Genomic DNA, 19,398 nt, shown 5'->3' with positions numbered 1-19,398 from the left:
CAAAGTGCCTCTCCAACCTGTGAAGCCTCCTTAAATACCTGTGCTCCCAAGGGATTATGGGATCCCTTGGGACTCCAGGGGATGAGCCCTCTGGTGGCTGTACAGTGTAAACACAAGTTCACATATGTAACAGTTATTATGCAGGTACAGCAAGTAAATCAGGAAGGCAAATCGAATGTTGGCCTTTATTGCAAGGGAGATAGAGTATAAAAGCTGAGAAGTCCTGCTACAACTGTACAGGGTATTGGTGAGGCCACACCTGGAGTACTGCATAGTTTTGCTCTCCATATTTAAGGAAGGATATACTTGCATTGGAGGCTGTTCAGAGAAGGTTCACTGGGTTGATTCCGGAGATTGACTTATGAGGAGAGATTGAGTCGGTTGGGCCTATCACATTGGAGTTCAGAAGAATGAGAGGTGATCTTATTGAAACTTGCAGGATAATGAGGGGGCTCGACAAGGTGGATGCAGAGAGGATACTTCCACTCATAGGGGAAACTAAAACTAGGGGACATAGTCTTAGAATAAGGGCCACCCATTTAAAACTGAGATGAGGAGAAATTTCTTCTCTCAGAGGGTTGTAAATCTGTGGCATTTTCATCCCCAGAGAGCTGTGGAAGCTGGGACATTGAACATATTTAAGGCGGAGATAGACAGATTTTTGAGCGATATAGAAACATAGAAAATAGGTGCAGGAGTAGGCCATTTGGCCCTTCGAACCTGCACCGCCATTCAATAAGATCATGGCTGATCATTCACCTCAGTACCCCTTTCCTGCTTTCTCTCCATATCCCTTGAACCCCTTAGCCACACGGGCCATATCTAACTCCCTCTTGAATATATCCAATAAGGGAGTGAAGGGTTATGGGGAGCGGGCTGGGAAGTGGAGCTGAGTCCATGATCAGATCAGCCATGATCTTATTGAATGGTGGGGAAGGCTCGCAGGGCCAATTGGCCGACTCCTGCTCCTATTTTTTATGCTCTTGTTCTTATTAGTACCCCTTTTTAAAGGGGGAACTTTTGTGAAATTATTTTGGATTTGGGTGTATTGTCTTGATTGGTGCCTCCATCTATTCTTCTGATTGGTGCAATCAGGACAATACCATTCGGCCTATCGTGCCTCTGCCGGCTCTATGGTGGAGCCGTCCGGTTAGTCCCTCGCCCCCGCTCTTTCCCTATAACCCTGCAAAATGTTCCTCTTTCCAATGTATTGACCCAATTCCCTTTTCCAAAGTTACTGTTGCATCTGCTTCCACCGAGCAGATCACTGCATTAAAAAATAAAGACTGCTCCTCCCTATTCTGGAAGGCCTTTTTCTCAGTGTGAGGAGGTGTAAGTTGCAGCAGTGTGGGGGAGATGGGGCCAGAGCTGGTCCATTGTGGCTCTGCTGGCAGGGCAGGGTCACGTGCGCAGGGAGGCTCAGGCAGCCGCGTCACGTGACGGGGGCGGCCGGCTTCAGCCCAGCCTCAGCGGCACTGGCCAATGGGAGGCGGCGTTGCTGGCTGGCTGCCGGAAGTAAGGGTGTTGTGGCGAGGCAGCGGGCCGAGCCGGGCCGTGCAGCGGGAGCGTGTGTGGCCGGGGCTGTGACTGAGGCGGCTCCGAGATGTCGGCCTCCGCTGTGTACGTGTTGGACCTGAAGGGGAAGGTAAGGAGTGAGGGAGGGGGCGCTGGCCCTCCGGCCCCGGGTGGGACAGGCTGTACCCACTCCGGCCAATGGGGGACGGGCTGTACCTCCGCAGCCAATGGGGAACGGGCTGTACCCACTCCGGCCAATGGGGGACGGGCTGTACCTCCGCAGCCAATGGGGGACGGGCTGTACCCACCCCGGCCAATGGGGGACGGGCTGTACCTCCGCAGCCAATGGGGGACGGGCTGTACCCACTCCGGCCAATGGGGGACGGGCTGTACCTCCCCAGCCAATGGGGGACGGGCTGTACCCACCCCGGCCAATGGGGGACGGGCTGTACCCACCCCGGCCAATGGGGGACGGGCTGTACCTCCGCAGCCAATGGGGGACGGGCTGTACCCACTCCGGCCAATGGGGGACGGGCTGTACCCACTCCGGCCAATGGGGGACGGGCTGTACCTCCCCAGCCAATGGGGGACGGGCTGTACCCACCCCGGCCAATGGGGGACGGGCTGTACCCACCCTGGCCAATGGGGGACGGGCTGTACCCGCCCCGGCCAATGGGGGACGGGCTGTACCCACCCCACCCCGGCCAATGGGGGATGGGCTGTACCCACCCCGGCCAATGGGGGATGGGCTGTACCCACCCTGGCCAATGGGGGACGGGCTGTACCCACCCCGGCCAATGGGGGACGGGCTGTACCCACCCCGGCCAATGGGTAACAAGTTGTATTCCCCCCATCCAATGAGGATGGGCTGTACCCCCCCCCCCCCGGCCAATGGGGGATGGGCTGCACCTCCCCTGGCCCAATGGGGGACGGGCTGCACCCCCTGACCAATGAGGAACAGACTGTACCTCCTGACCAATGGGGGGGACAGGCTGTACCCCCTGACCAATGAGGGACGGGCTGTACCTCCCCCGTCCAATGGGGGATGGGCTGCATCCCTCACCCAATGAGGACAGGGCTCCTGCCCCCACCAGGGCAAACTGTCCAACTGCCCTCTTCTACATAGGATGACACGGGATATACGGCACGGAAGCAGGCCTTCGGTCCAACCTGTCTGTGCCGGCTTGTATGCTCCACTTGAGCTTCCTCCTGTCTTTCTTCATCTAAATCATAACCCTTTATTCCCTTCTCCCTCATGCTTGTCTTGCCTCCCCTTAAATGCATCAATACTATTTGCTTGAACCACTCCCTTTTCAGTGGCTCTCAAATGTAACAGCTGTTTGCAAATGTCAACCCCAAAGTTGACCCTATTTCCTGCAAAACAGAATCCCTAGTTGATTCTCAATCCCATCGTCTCTTTCGAAAAGAGGTGGATAAATATCTGGGATTGAAGGCTGTAGGGACCAGTTGAGACGGTCACGGTTAAAGAACACACGGCACTATATCGAAGAGCGGGGGAGTTCTCCCGAGTGTCCTGTCCAATATTTATCTCTCAATCAACATCACTAAACATCTTATTTGGTCATTCTCACTTTGCTGTGAGCAAGTTGACTGCTGCGTTTTCTACAACAGTGACTACACTTTAAATTACGTCATTGAGGTCCTGAAAGACTCTTATATACATGCAAATCTTTCTTATCTTTAAATTTGTGCCTTTCCTGTTCTCAAGCCACCCCAAAAGCGCTATACAGCTAATGAATTATCTTCAAAATATTGTCACTGCTATGTAAGGAAATAATACAACCAATCTCTGCACTGCAAGATTCCACAAAGGTGATGAATGGTTAGTTAACCAGTTCTCGATGGTGTTAATTGAGGAAGCAGTGTTGGCAGGATACTGAAAACTCCCAGCCGTTCTCCAAATGGTGCCGTTGGATATTTAATAAAAACAGACAATGCTGGAAACACTCAGCAGGTCAGGCAGCATCTGTGGCGAGTGAAACAGAGTTAGCGTTTCAAGTGAATGACATTTCTTCAGAACTGGATCTTTCATGTCCACTCGAGCAGGCAGATTAGAGCTTGGTTTAACATCTGATCCGACCTGCGCAACAGTGCAGCACTACTTCTGAATGGAGTGCTGTACTCTCAGTACTAAACATATGAACAGGCGTAGGCCATTCAACCCCTCCAGCTTGTTCCACCATTCAGTTTGATCATGGGTGCTCTGTATCATAACTCCATCTACCCACCTTGATTCCATAATCTCCTAACCAAAATCAATCAATCTCAGTTTAGACATTTTCCATTGACTCCAGTCTCAGTAGATTTTGAGGGAGAGAGTTCCAGATTCCCACCACCCTTTGTGTGAAAAGTGCTTCCTGACATCACCCCTGAACGGCCTGGCTCTAATTTTAAGATTATGCCCCCGTGTTCTGGACTCTCCCACCAGAGGAAATAGCTTCTACCTACTCTATCAACTCTTTTAATCACCTCAATTCAATCACCCCTTAATCTTCTATACTCAAGGGAATACAAGCCTGCTCTACGCAACCTGTCCTCATAATTTGACCCTTTCATCACCGGTATTATTCTGGTGACTCTGCGCTGCTCTGCCTCTGAGGCCGATATGTCCTCCCTGAGATGCCAGCCTAGATTTTGTGCTCCAGTTCCAAAAGTGGGGGCTTGACCCACAAACTCAGATTCAATAGTGAGACGAGCTTCATGGAGAACTGTCGATCCTGTTCTGCTGAGGATATGGACATGTCCGGAATAAAGGAGGTGTGAGTGTGGATGGGTTTTGAGGTTTGCATGACTGGGGTCAGGAAATTAGCTGTGCTATCCATGAAAGGAGTGATTGTACACAGTCTGTGCAAGGAGTAACCCTAGTGGACTAAACAATCATTTTTCCTTTAGCCCTTTTCAAATCAATCCTGCCGTTACAGCACTCTGAAGTACTGCATATCTCCAGATCTACCAGTTGTCAGTCATCGAGTGATCATTTATTTGGATAATTTGTAACTTATTTGTATGTACCTTGTGCGCAGCGTATATGTCCTTTGGCTCGTTGTGAGCAGTGTCCCAGGAGATGCGTTAGGTGTCTTGAAAATAACAGAGCTCTGTATGTTTAAAAGGGCTTTCAATTTAAATGATCATAAACTTACAACATTTGCCAATGTTGACAGCTCTGCATTGTATGGGCCATTGAATCGAAATTGGTTATCATTTATTTAAAATCCCACCAAGCTCACTGTTGTCTCTGGAAAATCCGAGTTTCATTTTGTGAACTTCACAAAGGATTGGAATGCCATGCATTGCGAAAGAACGTGCAACATATTTTAGTCATCTACTAAACTTTGTGCGTGGACTCTGAGAGGAGAAAGGGCTGGCATTCCAGGGCCATACTGAGGGAGTTCTGCATTGTAAGAGGTAGTGTCCACCACATATTACACATGGGCCCTGTCTGTGCGGTACAGGTGCATGTTAACCATCCTAAGACACTCATTAAAAGATCAGGGCGTCTTTCCAGTGTCCTAACTAACATTTCTCCTTCAACCAGAATCAGATTAGCTGCTTGTTCATTTCACGGATGTTTGTGGGTCATTGCTGGCACAGAATTGCTGTGTGCGTATTGCAGGCACTATGCTTCAAAGCAAATTATTGTACAAAGCTGATGAGCTATGCAATTCTTTGCTTTTTATTTTGCCCCTCTGTTACTGTACATCACTCACCCAAGTAGAAGGACTTTGCAAAGTGTGTAGATAGTGACTTGAGTGGAACAACTCAGTTTGGAGCCAGAACTGCCAAGTCATTTCTGAACAGTCCAATTCAGTCCGTTTTCATGCGCTTGAAACTGGGAGTTCTGCGGGCTCATCGAATTTGTGTATGTGGAGCCAGTGGTGGGATTGAAATCGGCTGGTTGCTGAGTGTAATTTAGATATATTGACAATGGCCTGCACAGGAATAAAGGAGAGGAGAATGACATCAAAGAGCCCGCAAGAGCTTTGAGGACAAAAAAATTGTAGATCTGGCAATATGGTGAGGAACTGCGCACAGGAAATCAAACCGTGCTGTAGGAGGAAGGAGTGGACAGCAAGTTGCAAAAGGGACCTTGGAGTAAAGGAGCAGGATGGAAAGGGATGATTCCACTGGTTAAGTAGCAAGAGTCAGCCCCATGCACAAGTAACCATTTCAGTGCACGGGAGCTTGAACAAGAGTCAAAATAGATGTGGAGATGCTGAGAGAATATTCTGGGAGCATGTGTGTAATATACCCAGCCACGTGGGGCGTTTGTGTAATATGCCCAGCCACGTGGGGCGTGTGTGTAATTTACCCAGCCACGTGGGGCGTGTGTGTAATATGCCCAGCCACGTGGGGCGTGTGTGTAATTTACCCAGCCACGTGGGGCGTGTGTGTAATATGCCCAGCCACGTGGGGCGTATGTATAATATGCCCAGCCACGTGGGGCGTGTGTGTAATATACCCAGCCACGTGGGGCGTGTGTGTAATATACCCAGCCACGTGTGGGGCGTGTGCGTAATATGCCCAGCCGTGTGGGGCGTGTGTGTAATATACCCAGCCACGTGGGGCGTGTGTGTAATATGCCCAGCCACGTGGGGCATGTGTAATATACCCAGCCGTGTGGGGCGTGTGCGTAATATGCCCAGCCACGTGTAGGACAGTTAGTTTTCCACACTTTTGTCAATGCTATGGAGAGAATTTCTCTGCCACTTCCCACTCTGCATGAGTTCCTGTATTAATTCATCTCTGTGTGCTTACCTATTCTGTAGATCAAGCACCAAGTTACGCTTGGCTTGGCCATTTTAATTTGACCTCTTTGAGAACAATTATTCTGTGATGGCACTTAAAAAAAAAAACCCATATAGAATCATAGGATGGTACAGCACTGAAGGAGGCCATTCGTTCCTTGGTGCCTGTGCCAGCTCCTGATAGAGCTATGCAATTAGTCCCAGCTCTTCCCCATAGCCCTGCAAATTTTTCCTTTTCAGGACCTTATCCTTTTCAAATACTTTTGAAAGTTACTATTGAATCTGCTTCCATCATCCTTGTGTGTGTTCCCAATCATCATAACTGCCATGCAAAAAAAATTCTCCTCATTTTTCCCTGGTTCTTTTGCCGGTTATATTATATGTGTGTCCTCTGGTTACCAACCCTTCTGTCAGCAGAAACAAATTCATCCTATCTACTCTTATCAAAATCCCTCAATATTTTGAACACCTATTAAATCTTCCCGTAACCTTCTCTGCTCTAAGGAGACCAACTCCAGCTTCCCCAGGCTCTCCACATCGCTGAAGTCCCTCATCCTGGGTACCATTGTAATAAATCACACCTCTAAGATGTTGGACACAATACTCCAGCTGAGGTCTAACCAGTGATTTATATAAGTTTAACATAACGTCCTTGCTTTTGTACTTCTATTTATAAAGCTAAGGATCCCGTATGCTTTTTTTAACAGCCGTCTCAGCTGGCCCTGCTACCTTCAAAGACTTGTGTAATTGAACCCCCAGGTCTATCTGGTCCTGCACCCCCTTTAAAATTGTACCATTTAATTCATATTGCCTTTCCATCCTTCCTTCCAAAATGCATCACTTCACACTTCTGTGCGTTAAATTTCATCTGCCATCTGTCTCACCAGTTCAACAGTCTGTCCATGTTTATGCAGAATTTAATGATGAGTTTTCAGTATCTGTGAGGAGTTCTCAAGTTTTCCTCACTCCCTGTCATGAAGCTGGATACCTGCCGTGTAATACCCTGGAGCTGTAAGTGTTGCTTCGCTGCCGTGTGTGGTAGATCAGCAGTTGTGGTAGATCAGGCAGTAAGTGGCTCTCATTGTGGCACCTGGATTGGCATTCGTTCAGGTTGTGTATCTGCATCCTGGAGCTGTCAAGTAATTTTAAGCATTTGCTGATGGCTGTGGGATCAGTATCCAGGCTGGGGGGGGGACAGCTCTCTAACTGGGAGGAGGGTTAGAGTTTAAAAAAAAAGGCATTCTCGTGTCCCACCCCCGCCCCCCCCCTATACAAACCGAATCCAAGCTTTATTTGATGGGAATCCGACTTTAACATTATGCCTGTACTGCATTAAAGAAAAAGAATGATTGGGCTGACTGGTCTTGTGACTAACCATGTGAATTACTGTTGAGCTGGAAAGGTTCACTGCTGCAATAGATAACGGGTATGGTAACCTTTGCTTCAGAAGCACAGGCACAGAACCCAGTGACTGAACAAAATGTCAGGCATTTCAACATATTTTGCAGAAAAGGAACAGCAATCAATCTTCGTGAAGATCAGTCAGAGTGCGACTACAGTCCGTTAAAGGTTGCTGGGAACTCATTCTATGGCCTTGTCTTCAGTGTGTCTTGCGCTTAACAATTAATAAGTGTAAGTGGTGTGGTTTAATTATTTTAAGTGCACAAACATCCTACGCTGAACACAACTGTGGTCTGAACAAACCTACCTGGCAGCCTCCACCACATTGCACATTTGTCCCTCAACCAACACCTTTAAAAAAAAAACAGATGGGCCATTTTTAAGAACATAAGAAATAGGAGCAGGAGTCGGCCATTCGGCCCCTCGAGCCTGCTCCGCCATTCAATAAGATCATGGCTGATCTGATCATGGACTCAGCTCCCCTTCCCTGCCCACTCCCCATAACCCTTCACTCCCTTATCGCTCAAAAAATTGTCTATCTCCGCCTTAAATATATTCAGTAACCCAGCCTCCACAGCTCTCTCAGAGAATTCCACAGATTTACAACCCTCTGAGAGAAGAAATTCCTTCTCATTTCAGTTTTAAATGGGTGGCCCCTTTTTCTGAAACTTCCAGGTTCCAGACTCCCCAGCCAGAGGGAAACATCCTCCCTGCATCTACCTTGTCAAGCCCTGTAAGAATTCTGTATGTTTCAATGAGATCACCTCTCATTCTTCTAAAGTCTAGAGATATACAGTTAGTCTCACTCCCCGCTCTTTCCCCATATCCCTGCAAATTTTCTCCAAGTATTTATCGAACTCCCTTTTGAAGGCCACTATTGAATCTGTATCCAGCATCCTGTCAGGCAGTGCATTCCAAATCCTGACCACTCCTTGCATAAAACAGATTTTCCTCATGTCGCCTCTGGTTCTTTTGCTAATCACCTTAAATCTGTGCCTTCTGGTTATCGGCCCTTCACCCATTGGACACAGTTTCTCTTTATATACTCTATCTAAACCCTTCATGTGACAACACAAACACCTCTATCAAAACTGCTCTTGGCCCTCTAAGGAGAACCACAGCTTCTCTAGTCTAGCCATGTAACAGTAATCCTTCATCCCTGCGTCCATTCTAGTAAGTTTTTGTGAATCAAAGTATAATGATAGAAATATATGCAGGTTGACCCCACAGTTCAAGTGTGTAATGAGGCACCAACAACCAATGTCGCCTCGACCTTGGTGCATCATGCAATGTAAGCACACACTGAAGTACAGCTGCAGTCTGTAAAGGGGGATGTTTGGCAGGTGATTTTTTCAGTAGCTGTGGGATACAACACCAGGCTTCCACAATCTAACTATTAAGATTTGACCCCCATTAATAGTGCATTAGCCACCAACCATATCAGAATTGGATTGCTGCTCATTATGGAGGGAAATCAAACTGTAGAAATTTCTATCTCATTCATCATAATCTAAAAGCTGCTTTAGGTAAAGGTGTGTTCAGCAGTTAGTGAAACTAATGAATTGCATCCCATCATGATTAAGGCTGAACTGTAGAGGGAGAGAATATCTAGCTACATAATATATTAAAAACTTCCTGGCTACAAAACCTTACTTTTTGTTGTCACATTTTTGTCAACACTTTTGTATCAACTTTTCCTCATTGTAATTTCCTGTTGCCACATTTAGAATGAACATTGTCTATGTAAACGTGTCACACTCTCCCCACCAGTGGAGGCGCTGCAGCACCTATATTTGGCTCCTCAACCTGTATCTCACAAACTTGCCTACTCCAACCAAATCTACTTACCTCTCAATGTTTTGTCATGTTTGCTATTTAACTATAACATCAAATCAAAGCATTATATAAAAATAAGGAGAGAATGCATGATAAAATGGGGACTAATCATCCCTGGCCTTTCTAACCCCCTGAAGACTACGATTGTTCTTGACTCTGCATGTACACTGCCATGAGAGATCGACTTGTACTTCACTAAAAGGTATTCCTATAAATTTTTGATGTGATGGAGCAGCGAATAGTGATCATTTCTATTGGTTCTGTTGGAAATTTTGCACAGTATTTATTTTGCAAAAATGCATGCATCCATTTTATGTGTTTGCAGGTTTTTACACTGACATGTATGCAACTATAACAACTGGCATGGTTGGAATATTTAAATATCTGCAGAGAACATTGCTGCACCGTTACTGTTTCCTACTGGAGGTGTGCCGGTGTGCACAGTCCCTGTGTTAGCTGGCTTTACTTCATGGACGACATGAATAGTTCCTTCAGAAGACTTAATTTGTTGCCATTTAATTGAGAATAAAATAGTGATGTTTTAGAATTGCCGTATAAAAAGGGGGAAAGGCTTTAAAGATTATAAATGATGGATTCTTCAATCCTGAATTGTATCCATATGTGAGCTGTGAGAAAATCGCCCGTGATCGTCAGATCCAGTCGTGCAGCTTGTTCTATTGTTCAACAGTAGTCTTGGTACAGGCAGGGACACACCGTTATCTGATTCTATGCCGGATTTTGTGGTAGAATTGATTACTGTAACTCCCTGAAATCCCAGTTCCTTCTTCCCGCGGGCGTTCAACTCCATTCTAAAGATGCGCAATGACCTTTTGCTGCTGCGCCCAGCAGTGGTCCCGGTCCTGAGGCCTCCTCTCCCTGCGCATCGCAGCGCGTGCACGTCTGGACGGATGTATGCTGGAGCTGGAGTCATATGGCACTGGGCAGCCAATCCAAGTATAGTATTTTCTCATTCATAATAATGGGAACTCCGTGAATAGTTCTCATTATTATGATTGAGAACCTCCCCCCACCACCACACACACCAAAACACCAATAAAAAATAGGGGAAAAATCACATATTTAACATTAATTTAAATTAAAGTTAATAAATGTCTTAGAAAAAAATATATATATTTTTCCAATTTTTAAAAAAAAATTTTAATTATGGTTTAAAATAAACTTATTTTAGTGGGCAACGTTTTTAACATTAATGTATTTTTTATTTTTATATGTTTTGTATGTTTTAAAACTCTTGCGCTATGTGCCTGCTTTTACCAGGTGCGAGAGTTTTAAGGACATTCACTGGGCAATAGATGGGCAATCTCTGCCGTGGGAATGTCCTGGTTGCCGAGATGCGGCCATCTGTCAAGCTAAAACTTGACAGATCGGAAAAGCCGGTTTTCGGCGCACGAGCATTGCGCACCATAAACCGGCTTTTGCAAGGCCTCGCGGGTCTATACGCACCCCTTACAGATCCGGGGAGGCCGGGATTTCAGGGCTTTTATTTCTCACCAGTAATGTAGCTATTGGTGTGGCCTTTGTTTGGGCTAGATACATAAATGGTAAACATGGCAAGCTGTGTGGTACTGACCCCTATAGACTGAAAATCTTGGCTTGGGCCCCGGTCTGCTCTGAGTTACAAGATCTACAGGGCTAAGTGGGTGCTAAAATTGATCCGAGCAGAATGAGGCGGGGTGGGGAGAGGGGAAGAGAGGATCACTGTTCCTGATTGCTATCCCATGGCCACCCTCAGTCACTGTCTAGCTAAAGCACGAAGAATGGCCGTGTGGGCAAGGTATATGTGGAGCTGTATAGACCATAACCTTAAGGAGTTAAAGGAGACAGGTTGGAGACAGTGACGTCTAAATTGCTCAATTTAATCCTTTCTCCACACCCCCCGAGTCACCGTCTGAAGCGCCTATCAATGTGGTTCAAGGATGCATCCATCTCGAGGCTGAGATGACGTTGACGAAGTGCTCAGTTCATCTTATCTTGTCCATAAACTTAAGCTCATCCCAAAACTCTGCTGCTTGTATTCTAACTCACACAAAGTTTCATTCACACATCCCCCCGGCCCTGTGCTCGCTGACCTACATTGGCTCTCGGATGAGCAATGCCTCGGTTTAAAAAAATCTCATCCTTGTGATCAAATCCCTCCATGGCCTTGCCCCTCCCTATCTTTGCAACCTTCTCCAGCCGCCCCTCCCCCGAGATCTCTATGCACCTCCAATCTTAACCCCATATGCATCTCCCATTCTTTTCACCTCACCATTGACAGCTGTACCTTCATGTATCTAAGCCTGAAGTTCTGGACTTCCCTCACTAAACCTTTCCCTTTCTCTCTTTTAAAGCTGCTCCTTAAAACCTACCTCTTTGACATAGCTTTTGATCACCCGTCCTAAAGTCCTTGGTCAATTTTTGTCTGATCATGCTCCTGTGAAGTGCATTGGGACATTATATAAATGCTAGCTGTTGTAGTTGTAATAAATTCTAGCTTGCAGCCTGCAATGAGTCCTGGCGATCAACCGCAGATTATCTTCTAACTAAACATGCAGTAAAAATGTTGCCTTGCATAATCCTTTATTTTGGCCATGGTTGCACATTAGCAGCCCAGAACGTACTGACTGTCATTGGCATGAACAGCTGCTAGTGGCATGACCAAGGTAAGCCTACCACTTGAAATTAATGTGCACTAAACATGTATCTTCTCCCCCGCCCCCACACCGGGAAAGCAATAGTTTCAAGTTTGAGCCAGTTTTGACATGGAGCGGGGGGGGGGGGGAATTGAATATTGTGAAACTCCGATGCTCTGTAATGGCTCCCCGAGCTGTGTGTAGCGTTCACAGATGATGATTGAGGTTGGGAAACCTTTACTAGTGGTTTATGGAGAAATGGTCTGCAGCTGCTTACTGGTTTGGGCAGTCCAATTTAGCACTAATTAAATACTTCGCTGCCCCTGTATTTTTTGTTTTTCTTAGCCGGTGGTTTATTTCCCTTTTCTGCTCTGAATACAGTGAGATCAACAAGCTCAGCAAAGACCTTGGGATCAAAGTTGAGGCACTCGTGGCCTGTAGGGCTGAGTGACACGTCTACACACTTCCTTTAACCACGTCACCACTGCAAGGCACTCGTGAGCCCAAGCTGTCCACTTCAGTCCCATTGGTATCTGAGGGCATAGCTTCATTACAGTCAATCTAAATCACTACTCTATGTTCTCCATCTCCTTGTTGATAAATGATTTGGACTCTGAAGTTTGGGGTGGGGGGGGTGGGGATGGGGGTTGCCGGTAGAGCTAATAACGTGGAGGACTACACCAAAATACAGCAAGAGGTAAACGGGATTGCAGAGTGGGTTGGTCAGTGGCAAATGAAATTCAATTTAGCGAGATGTGAGGTGGTTTATTTTGGTAGGAGGAATAAGACGTCAACGTATTCCTTGGAAGGCAAGATGAAAGTAAAAGCCCATGGGATCCAGGGCAAAGTGGTTGGATCCAATGTTGGCTTGGAGGCAGGAAGCAAAGGGTAATGGGTGGTGGGTGTTTTTGTGACTGCAGGGCTGTATCCAGTGGGGTTCCACAGGGCTCAATGCTGAGTCCCTTGCTTTTGTGGTGTATATTCAATAATTAAGGGCTAGAAATTGATCACAGTCCATTTGCTGCCCAAAAAAACGCTAAGACTCTGCAATTAACGCAGGCGGAAACTTGATCAAAAAATAGGGAAAAAAACGCCCAGCGGGAAAAATGGACGTTGCATGTGGATTCTCAGCAATAAACGTGATCCTGGTCAAATTAATTCTGAGGCTAGAGTCGGGCCTAGGGAGGGGGAAAACACAAAAAATATATATTTTTAAAAAAAGTAAAGATCGGAAAACATTCACAAGACCCTTTTCCATTGAAACGCTGCAAAAGAATTTAAAAAAAAACACGTTCACTTCCTTTTTTTGCAGGGTTTCATACCCACTGCTCTGACTGGGCGTTTTTTTTTCTAAGAAGTACGGATCACCGCTCCCACCAAACTCGGGTGGGAGCGGTTTTCCCAGTATTGCACATCGGCAGTCCGCTCTCCAGCGATATTTCGAAACCGCTGGCATAAGGATTTGTTACAATTCCCACCGATGAAACACTGGCCAAAACAAGGAAATACTGCCGCGAAACGTGGTGGTAGGCTGATGAAATTCAGGCCCTAGGACTTGAATGTTGCGGGTATGATTAAGAAGTTTGCAGGTGACAGTAAAATAGGCTGTGTGGTTGATAATGAAGAAAAAAGCTGCAGGAAGATATCAATGTACTGGTCAGGTGGGCAGAACATGGCAAAAGACATTTAATCCGGATAAGTGTAATGCATTTGGGGAGGTCTAACAAGGCAAGGGAACACATTAAATGGTAGGACACTGAAAAGTGTAGAGGAACGAAGGGACCTTGGAGTGCATGTCCACAGATCCCTGAAAGTAGCAGGCCAGGTAGATCATCATTGGCAATCCCTCGGGGTCGAGGATGACTTGGTTCCACAGTAAAAATGAGTACTCAGGTGACTGATGAACTCATTTTAAACGGTGGAAGATGCATGTGCGTGGATTCTTTTAACGTGGGGTGACCGTTGCACACCAGCCATCACACTTCACGGAGCACGATCTTGGTCCAGTGGCAAGGGGATCCAGGCAGATAAGGTGGTTACTTGCCTTTATTAGTCGAGGCATGGAATACAAGAGCAGGGGGGTTATGCTTGAACTTTAAAAAACACTGGTTAGGCCACAGCTGGAGTACTGTGTGCAGTTCTGGTCACCACATTGCAGGAAAGATGTGATTGCACTGGAAAGGGTGCAGAGGAGATTTACAAGAATGTTGCCTGGACTGGAGAATTTTGGCTATGGGAAAGATTGAAGATGCTGGGTCTGTTTTCTTTGGAACAGAGGAGGCTGATTGAGGTGTATAAAATTATGAGGGGCCTAGATAGAGTGGATAGGAAGGACCTGTTTCCTTTGGCAGAGGGGTCAACAACCAGGGGGCATAGATTTAAAGTAATTGGGGGGAGGTATGGAGGAGATAATAGGGGAAGTATCTTTACCTAGAGGGTGGTGGAGGTCTGGAACTCACTGCCTGCAGAAAGCCTCACCATATTTATAAAGTACTTGGATGTGCACATGAAGTGCCGTAACCTGCAGGGCTACGGACCTAGAGCTGGAAAGTGGGATTAGGCTGGATAGCTCTTGTTCGGCCGGCACGGACACGATGGGCCGAATGGCCTCCTTCTGTTGCTGTAAATTTCTATGATTCTAAGAAATGAAGGGGGTAATTTTAACTTTTGGTGCTGGTGTAAATATGGTTATATCCAATGATCCCTCGTCTTTTGGTTGCGCGGTCCCTTTAAATGGCTACATGGCCCACTCACAGTTATGCGCATGTGCAGAACTTAACATTGAAAGGGTCGGTCGCCGGCTGCGTGGGACTAGCAGAGGCCGCGCAGCTTATCTCAAATCGACCATCCGTTATACAGCTCCACATTTTTGTTTCTATTGACTTCAGTTATCCCCTAAATGGGGTAGAGGAGCAAAGTGATCTGGGAATACAGATACATAAATCGCTAACAGTAGCAACACAGGTTGGTAAGGCCTTAACGAGTACAGACAAAGTACTGGGGTTCATTCTTAGAGGAGCAGAATACAAAGACAGGGAGGTAATGTTAAATTTATATAGAGCTTGGTTAGACCATGCTTGGAGTACTGTGCGCAGTTCTGGTCTCCCTTACTACAGAAAGGTTATTGAAGCACTGGAGAAAGTACAGAAAAGTGTTACATCCTTGTAGATATCAGGAAAGATTGAGCAGGCTGGGGCTCTTTTCTCTGGAGAAGAAACGAAAAGGAGACCTGATAGAGTTCGATAAGGTGGATGTGGAGAAACTGTTTGCATGTACGGGTGAGTGCAGAACAAGGAAGAATAGGCTGCATGTAGTGATGGCGCTATTCCCGGCCAGAATGGAGATGATTGGGTAATTCCCCCGTCAATCTCGCCTACTGAAAGTGACTGATTTTACGCACATATGTAATTATCCCCCACTCTCTACATTTTGCTGGAGAAATCATTCCTGCTTTTATCGAGAGATGTTGCTGCTCATGAGTTCTGTTTGCTGCAGTTCGTAGTGCCTTTAAAAAGATTCTGTAGACTGTTTGCTGCAGTGTGCTATTTAAACAGACTCTGTTTGCTGAGTAAATAGACTTTTCTGGCTGTAAAATAATACTGTTTGCTGTGAGTCCTGCTGTAAGCCCCACCCCGCCTCCAACTCATTGGCTGACACAGTGGTGTCATTAGAGACTTTGGAATAAATGTACGATAGCCACTAACCGATTAAATAAAGAATTTAGGAGGAATTTATTTACACAGAATGGTGAGAATATGGAACTTGCTGCCTCATAGAGTGATTGAAGCAGAGAGCATTGGCACCTTTAAGGAAAGGCTTGCTGCGTACGTGAGGGAAGGGTGTGAGGTGGTAATTCAAGTCGGAAGAACCTCCTGTGGAGTATAAACACTGGCATAGACCAGTTGGGCTGAATGGTGTATTTGTGGTATGAATACTATGTAAAATTGCCCATGCTTTGGCTGTCTCATTTAGAAGCCGTCACTGGATGGGGGAGCACGCTTCGTGCTGCAGTATTGTCTGATGTTGGAGGGGCTTTACTCTACATCTGGCTGTGCTGCACTTGACACGTGACTGCTTGTTCACACTGGGTGCAAGTTCCAGCCCGCCTCCAACCCATTGGCTGACACACTGAGTGTCCATTCATGACACACTTCTCTCGCACAGAAATATTTGTTCTCTCAAAAGTCACACCACTACTTTGAAGTGAATGTCACGTGATATACAAAACCCTCATGTTTTCTGTTTCTCAGGTCCTGATCTGTCGGAATTATCGGGGAGATGTGGAGATGTCAGAAATTGAGCACTTTATGCCTATTCTGATGGAGAAGGAGGAGGAGTGCTCCTTGACGCCCATCCTGTCGCATGGAGCAGTTCGATTCATGTGGATTAAACACAACAACCTGTACCGTATCCTTTCAAAGCTGGTTACGAGCAATTGCTCTCCAAGAGCAAAGATGTGGCAAACCAGGTCACTCCACAGAAAGTGCTTTAGCATTCAGCAAATGGTATCAGACCCTTCACAAATGTCTTGTCAGCTTGATCTTGCCTCTTACGAGATGCGAGCACGGCCAGTATCGAGAGCTCACTCCGTTAACATTGCAGGAAGTTAGCAGGGTCTCAAGTCTAAAGGTAAGAGTGTAGATTACCACAAATTAAAAACCGTTGTGGCACTACAGACTGCACTCAGTATGTTTGTTTTTCAGTTTGATTGTATTCAGTAATAATCGGTGATGCATCTCAACCTTTGGCACAGACTGCATAAATACCTTCAATATAGTCTGATGTAGCAAAGCTCCCAATGTAGCATACAACAACCTGACCAGTAGCTAAAGTACACGCCGTGCTTTCTCTACTTTGTGCCTCTCCCATGGTGGGTTTAGTGAGTCAGTTCGGTGAGTCATTCCCAATGTAGTTTTAGTTACACTGGCCCAGCCTCTGCCTCTGGTACAGCATTTCTCAACTCTCACTTTGGCATTTTTATGTGAAGTTGAGACGAGCTAAAAGAAATAACTTGTACTCGTCCAGTGAAGACTTGTCATCGGACGAACTGACTGCTTATAAATCATTACACCGGGGACATACAATTTGTCAGCGCCCAACACATGCATGCAGCCTCGAGAGCTTTCTGTATTCACATAGGGTCCCTTTTTGATCAAAGGTAAAGGAGAGCTCCGGATATCAAAAATCAAAAGCATTAGGAAATCTCCGCACTCTCCCAGGTCCTAACAGCAGGCACTTGAGTCACATTATAAATAAAGTGCACCGAATTGAAAATTGTCTCCGATTTGTAAGTGCGACTGGAACACACTTGACCATTTAAAGACATCTAGGCCATTGAATTAGCTCTGAATCCTAACTTCACCGACCGCCCTTCATACCCTAGCCCAAACAAAAATCTATCAATCTTAGTTTTGAAAGTTTAATTGCCGCTTTTTGGGGCGAGAGTTCCAGATTTCTACCACCCTTTGAGTGAAAAGTGCTTCCTGACATCACCCCTGAACGGCTTGGCTATAATTTTAAGATTATGCCCCCCTTGTTCTGGACTCTCCCACCAGAGGAAATAGTTTATATCTACCCTATCAAATTCTTTAATCATCTTAAACACCTCAATTAGATCACCCCTTAATCTTCTATACTCAAAGGAATACCTAGTCTGTGCAAATTGTCATCACAATTTAACGCTATAAGCCCTGGTGTCATTTCTAGCGAATCTGCACGGCGCTCCAATATATCCCAGAACTGAATGCGGTACTCCAGATGGAGTCTAACTTGTGCTTTATATAACTGTAACATAACGTTACACCCTTTGTATTCCAGCCCCCTTAAGATAAATGCCAGCATTCCATTAGCCTTTTAAATGATTTCTTGCCTGTCCACTAGCTTTTAGTGAATTCTGTACTTGGACCCTGAAATCTCTGCTCCTCCACAATTCCCAGCTTCTCACCATTTGGAAGATACTCTGATCTAACCTACTTATGCCCATAGTGGATGACCTCACGCTCTCCCCACATGCAACTCCATCTGCCACAGTTTTGATCACTCATTTATGGAGCATCTGATTGTAGTTACACAGGGCCCCATGGGGAAGTCCCTTTTCAACGTTCTGCTTCCGCCCACAGTATTCACTGTGCCAACTAACTCAGTGTTGTCAGCAAATTTATATATACGGCTCGCTATTTCTTCATCCAAGTCATTTATAAATATAGTGAAGAGCAGCGGCCTCAGTACTGATCCCTGGGGGATGCCACTAGTCACCTCCTGCCAATTTGAGTACATACCTATTAACCCTACTTTCTGCTACCTCCTAACCAATTCCCTATTCAACCAAATAGGTTACCTCCAATTCCATGCACTCTCATTTTTGTTAACGGTCTCTTATGTGGGACCTTGTCAGACGCCTTCTGGAAGATGATATAAATAACATCCATAGACACTCGCTTATCTACTTTGTGAATTATAGATTACTCAAATAATACGGCGGAGGGCATCCGTTATCCACTTTTCAATTATCCACTTTCTCAGTTATTTTTTCAAATGTTTGGGGGACATCTTGCACCAGATCTCAGCTCATTGCACAGTCCCTTCACACCACTCACTGTCATGGTCTGAGAACGGCCCCTGTACCAGTCACTGTCACCCTCCGTACTCCAATACACCAGTCACTGTCACCCTGAGAACGGCCCCTGTACCAGTCACCCTCACCATGAGAACGACCCCTACACCAGTCACTGTCATGGTCTGAGAACGGCCCCTGTACCAGTCACTGTCATGGTCTGAGAACGGCCCCTGTACCAGTCACTGTCATGGTCTGAGAACGGCCCCTACACCAGTCACTGTCATGGTCTGAGAACGGCCCCTGTACCAGTCACTGTCATGGTCTGAGAACGGCCCCTACACCAGTCACTGTCACCCTGAGTACGGCCCCTACACCAGTCACTGTCATGGTCTGAGAACGGCCCCTACACCAGTCACTGTCACCCTGAGTACGGCCCCTACACCTGTCACTGTCATGGTCTGAGAACGGCCCCTACACCAGTCACTGTCATGGTCTGAGAACGGCCCCTGTACCAGTCACTGTCATGGTCTGAGAACGGCCCCTACACCAGTCACTGTCATGGTCTGAGAACGGCCCCTACAACAGTCACTGTCCTGATCTGAGAACGGCCTCTGTACCAGTCACTGTCATGGTCTGAGAACAGTCCCTACACCAGTCACTGTCACCCTGAGAACAGTCCCTACACCAGTCA

The 19,398-nt window shown here is 46.4% G+C and overlaps 1 protein-coding gene and 1 long non-coding RNA gene across 5 annotated transcripts in view; one reads left to right on the top strand and one right to left on the bottom strand.

Annotated features, from left to right (window-relative positions):
* The first annotated feature begins 1,507 nt into the window (after positions 1-1,507).
* Positions 1,508-19,398, top strand: part of LOC139228758 (AP-1 complex subunit mu-1) — a 124,323-nt gene continuing 106,432 nt past the window's right edge. For 3 of the 4 annotated variants that reach the window (XM_070860085.1, XM_070860082.1, XM_070860084.1), the window contains exons 1-2: positions 1,508-1,645; positions 16,402-16,558. In XM_070860085.1, coding sequence (XP_070716186.1) covers positions 1,604-1,645; positions 16,402-16,558 — 199 coding nt within the window. In that variant the 5' untranslated portion in view covers positions 1,508-1,603. Of the gene's footprint in view, positions 1,646-7,789; positions 7,914-16,401; positions 16,559-19,398 lie in introns of all 4 variants that reach the window. The other variant, XM_070860083.1, reaches the window with a different exon arrangement.
* The window catches only part of LOC139228759 (uncharacterized), a 35,993-nt gene continuing 32,690 nt past the window's right edge, over positions 16,096-19,398 (bottom strand). Inside the window, exon 4 of the long non-coding RNA XR_011587615.1 lies at positions 16,096-16,774. This is a non-coding gene — a long non-coding RNA (uncharacterized lncRNA). The remainder of the gene's footprint in view (positions 16,775-19,398) is intronic.

This window comes from Pristiophorus japonicus, chromosome 18 (genome assembly GCF_044704955.1).
Source record: "Pristiophorus japonicus isolate sPriJap1 chromosome 18, sPriJap1.hap1, whole genome shotgun sequence".
NCBI lineage: Eukaryota > Metazoa > Chordata > Chondrichthyes > Pristiophoridae > Pristiophorus > Pristiophorus japonicus.
The sequence above is the reverse complement of the archived record's forward strand: the minus strand, read 5'-3'. Positions and strand labels throughout refer to the sequence as shown.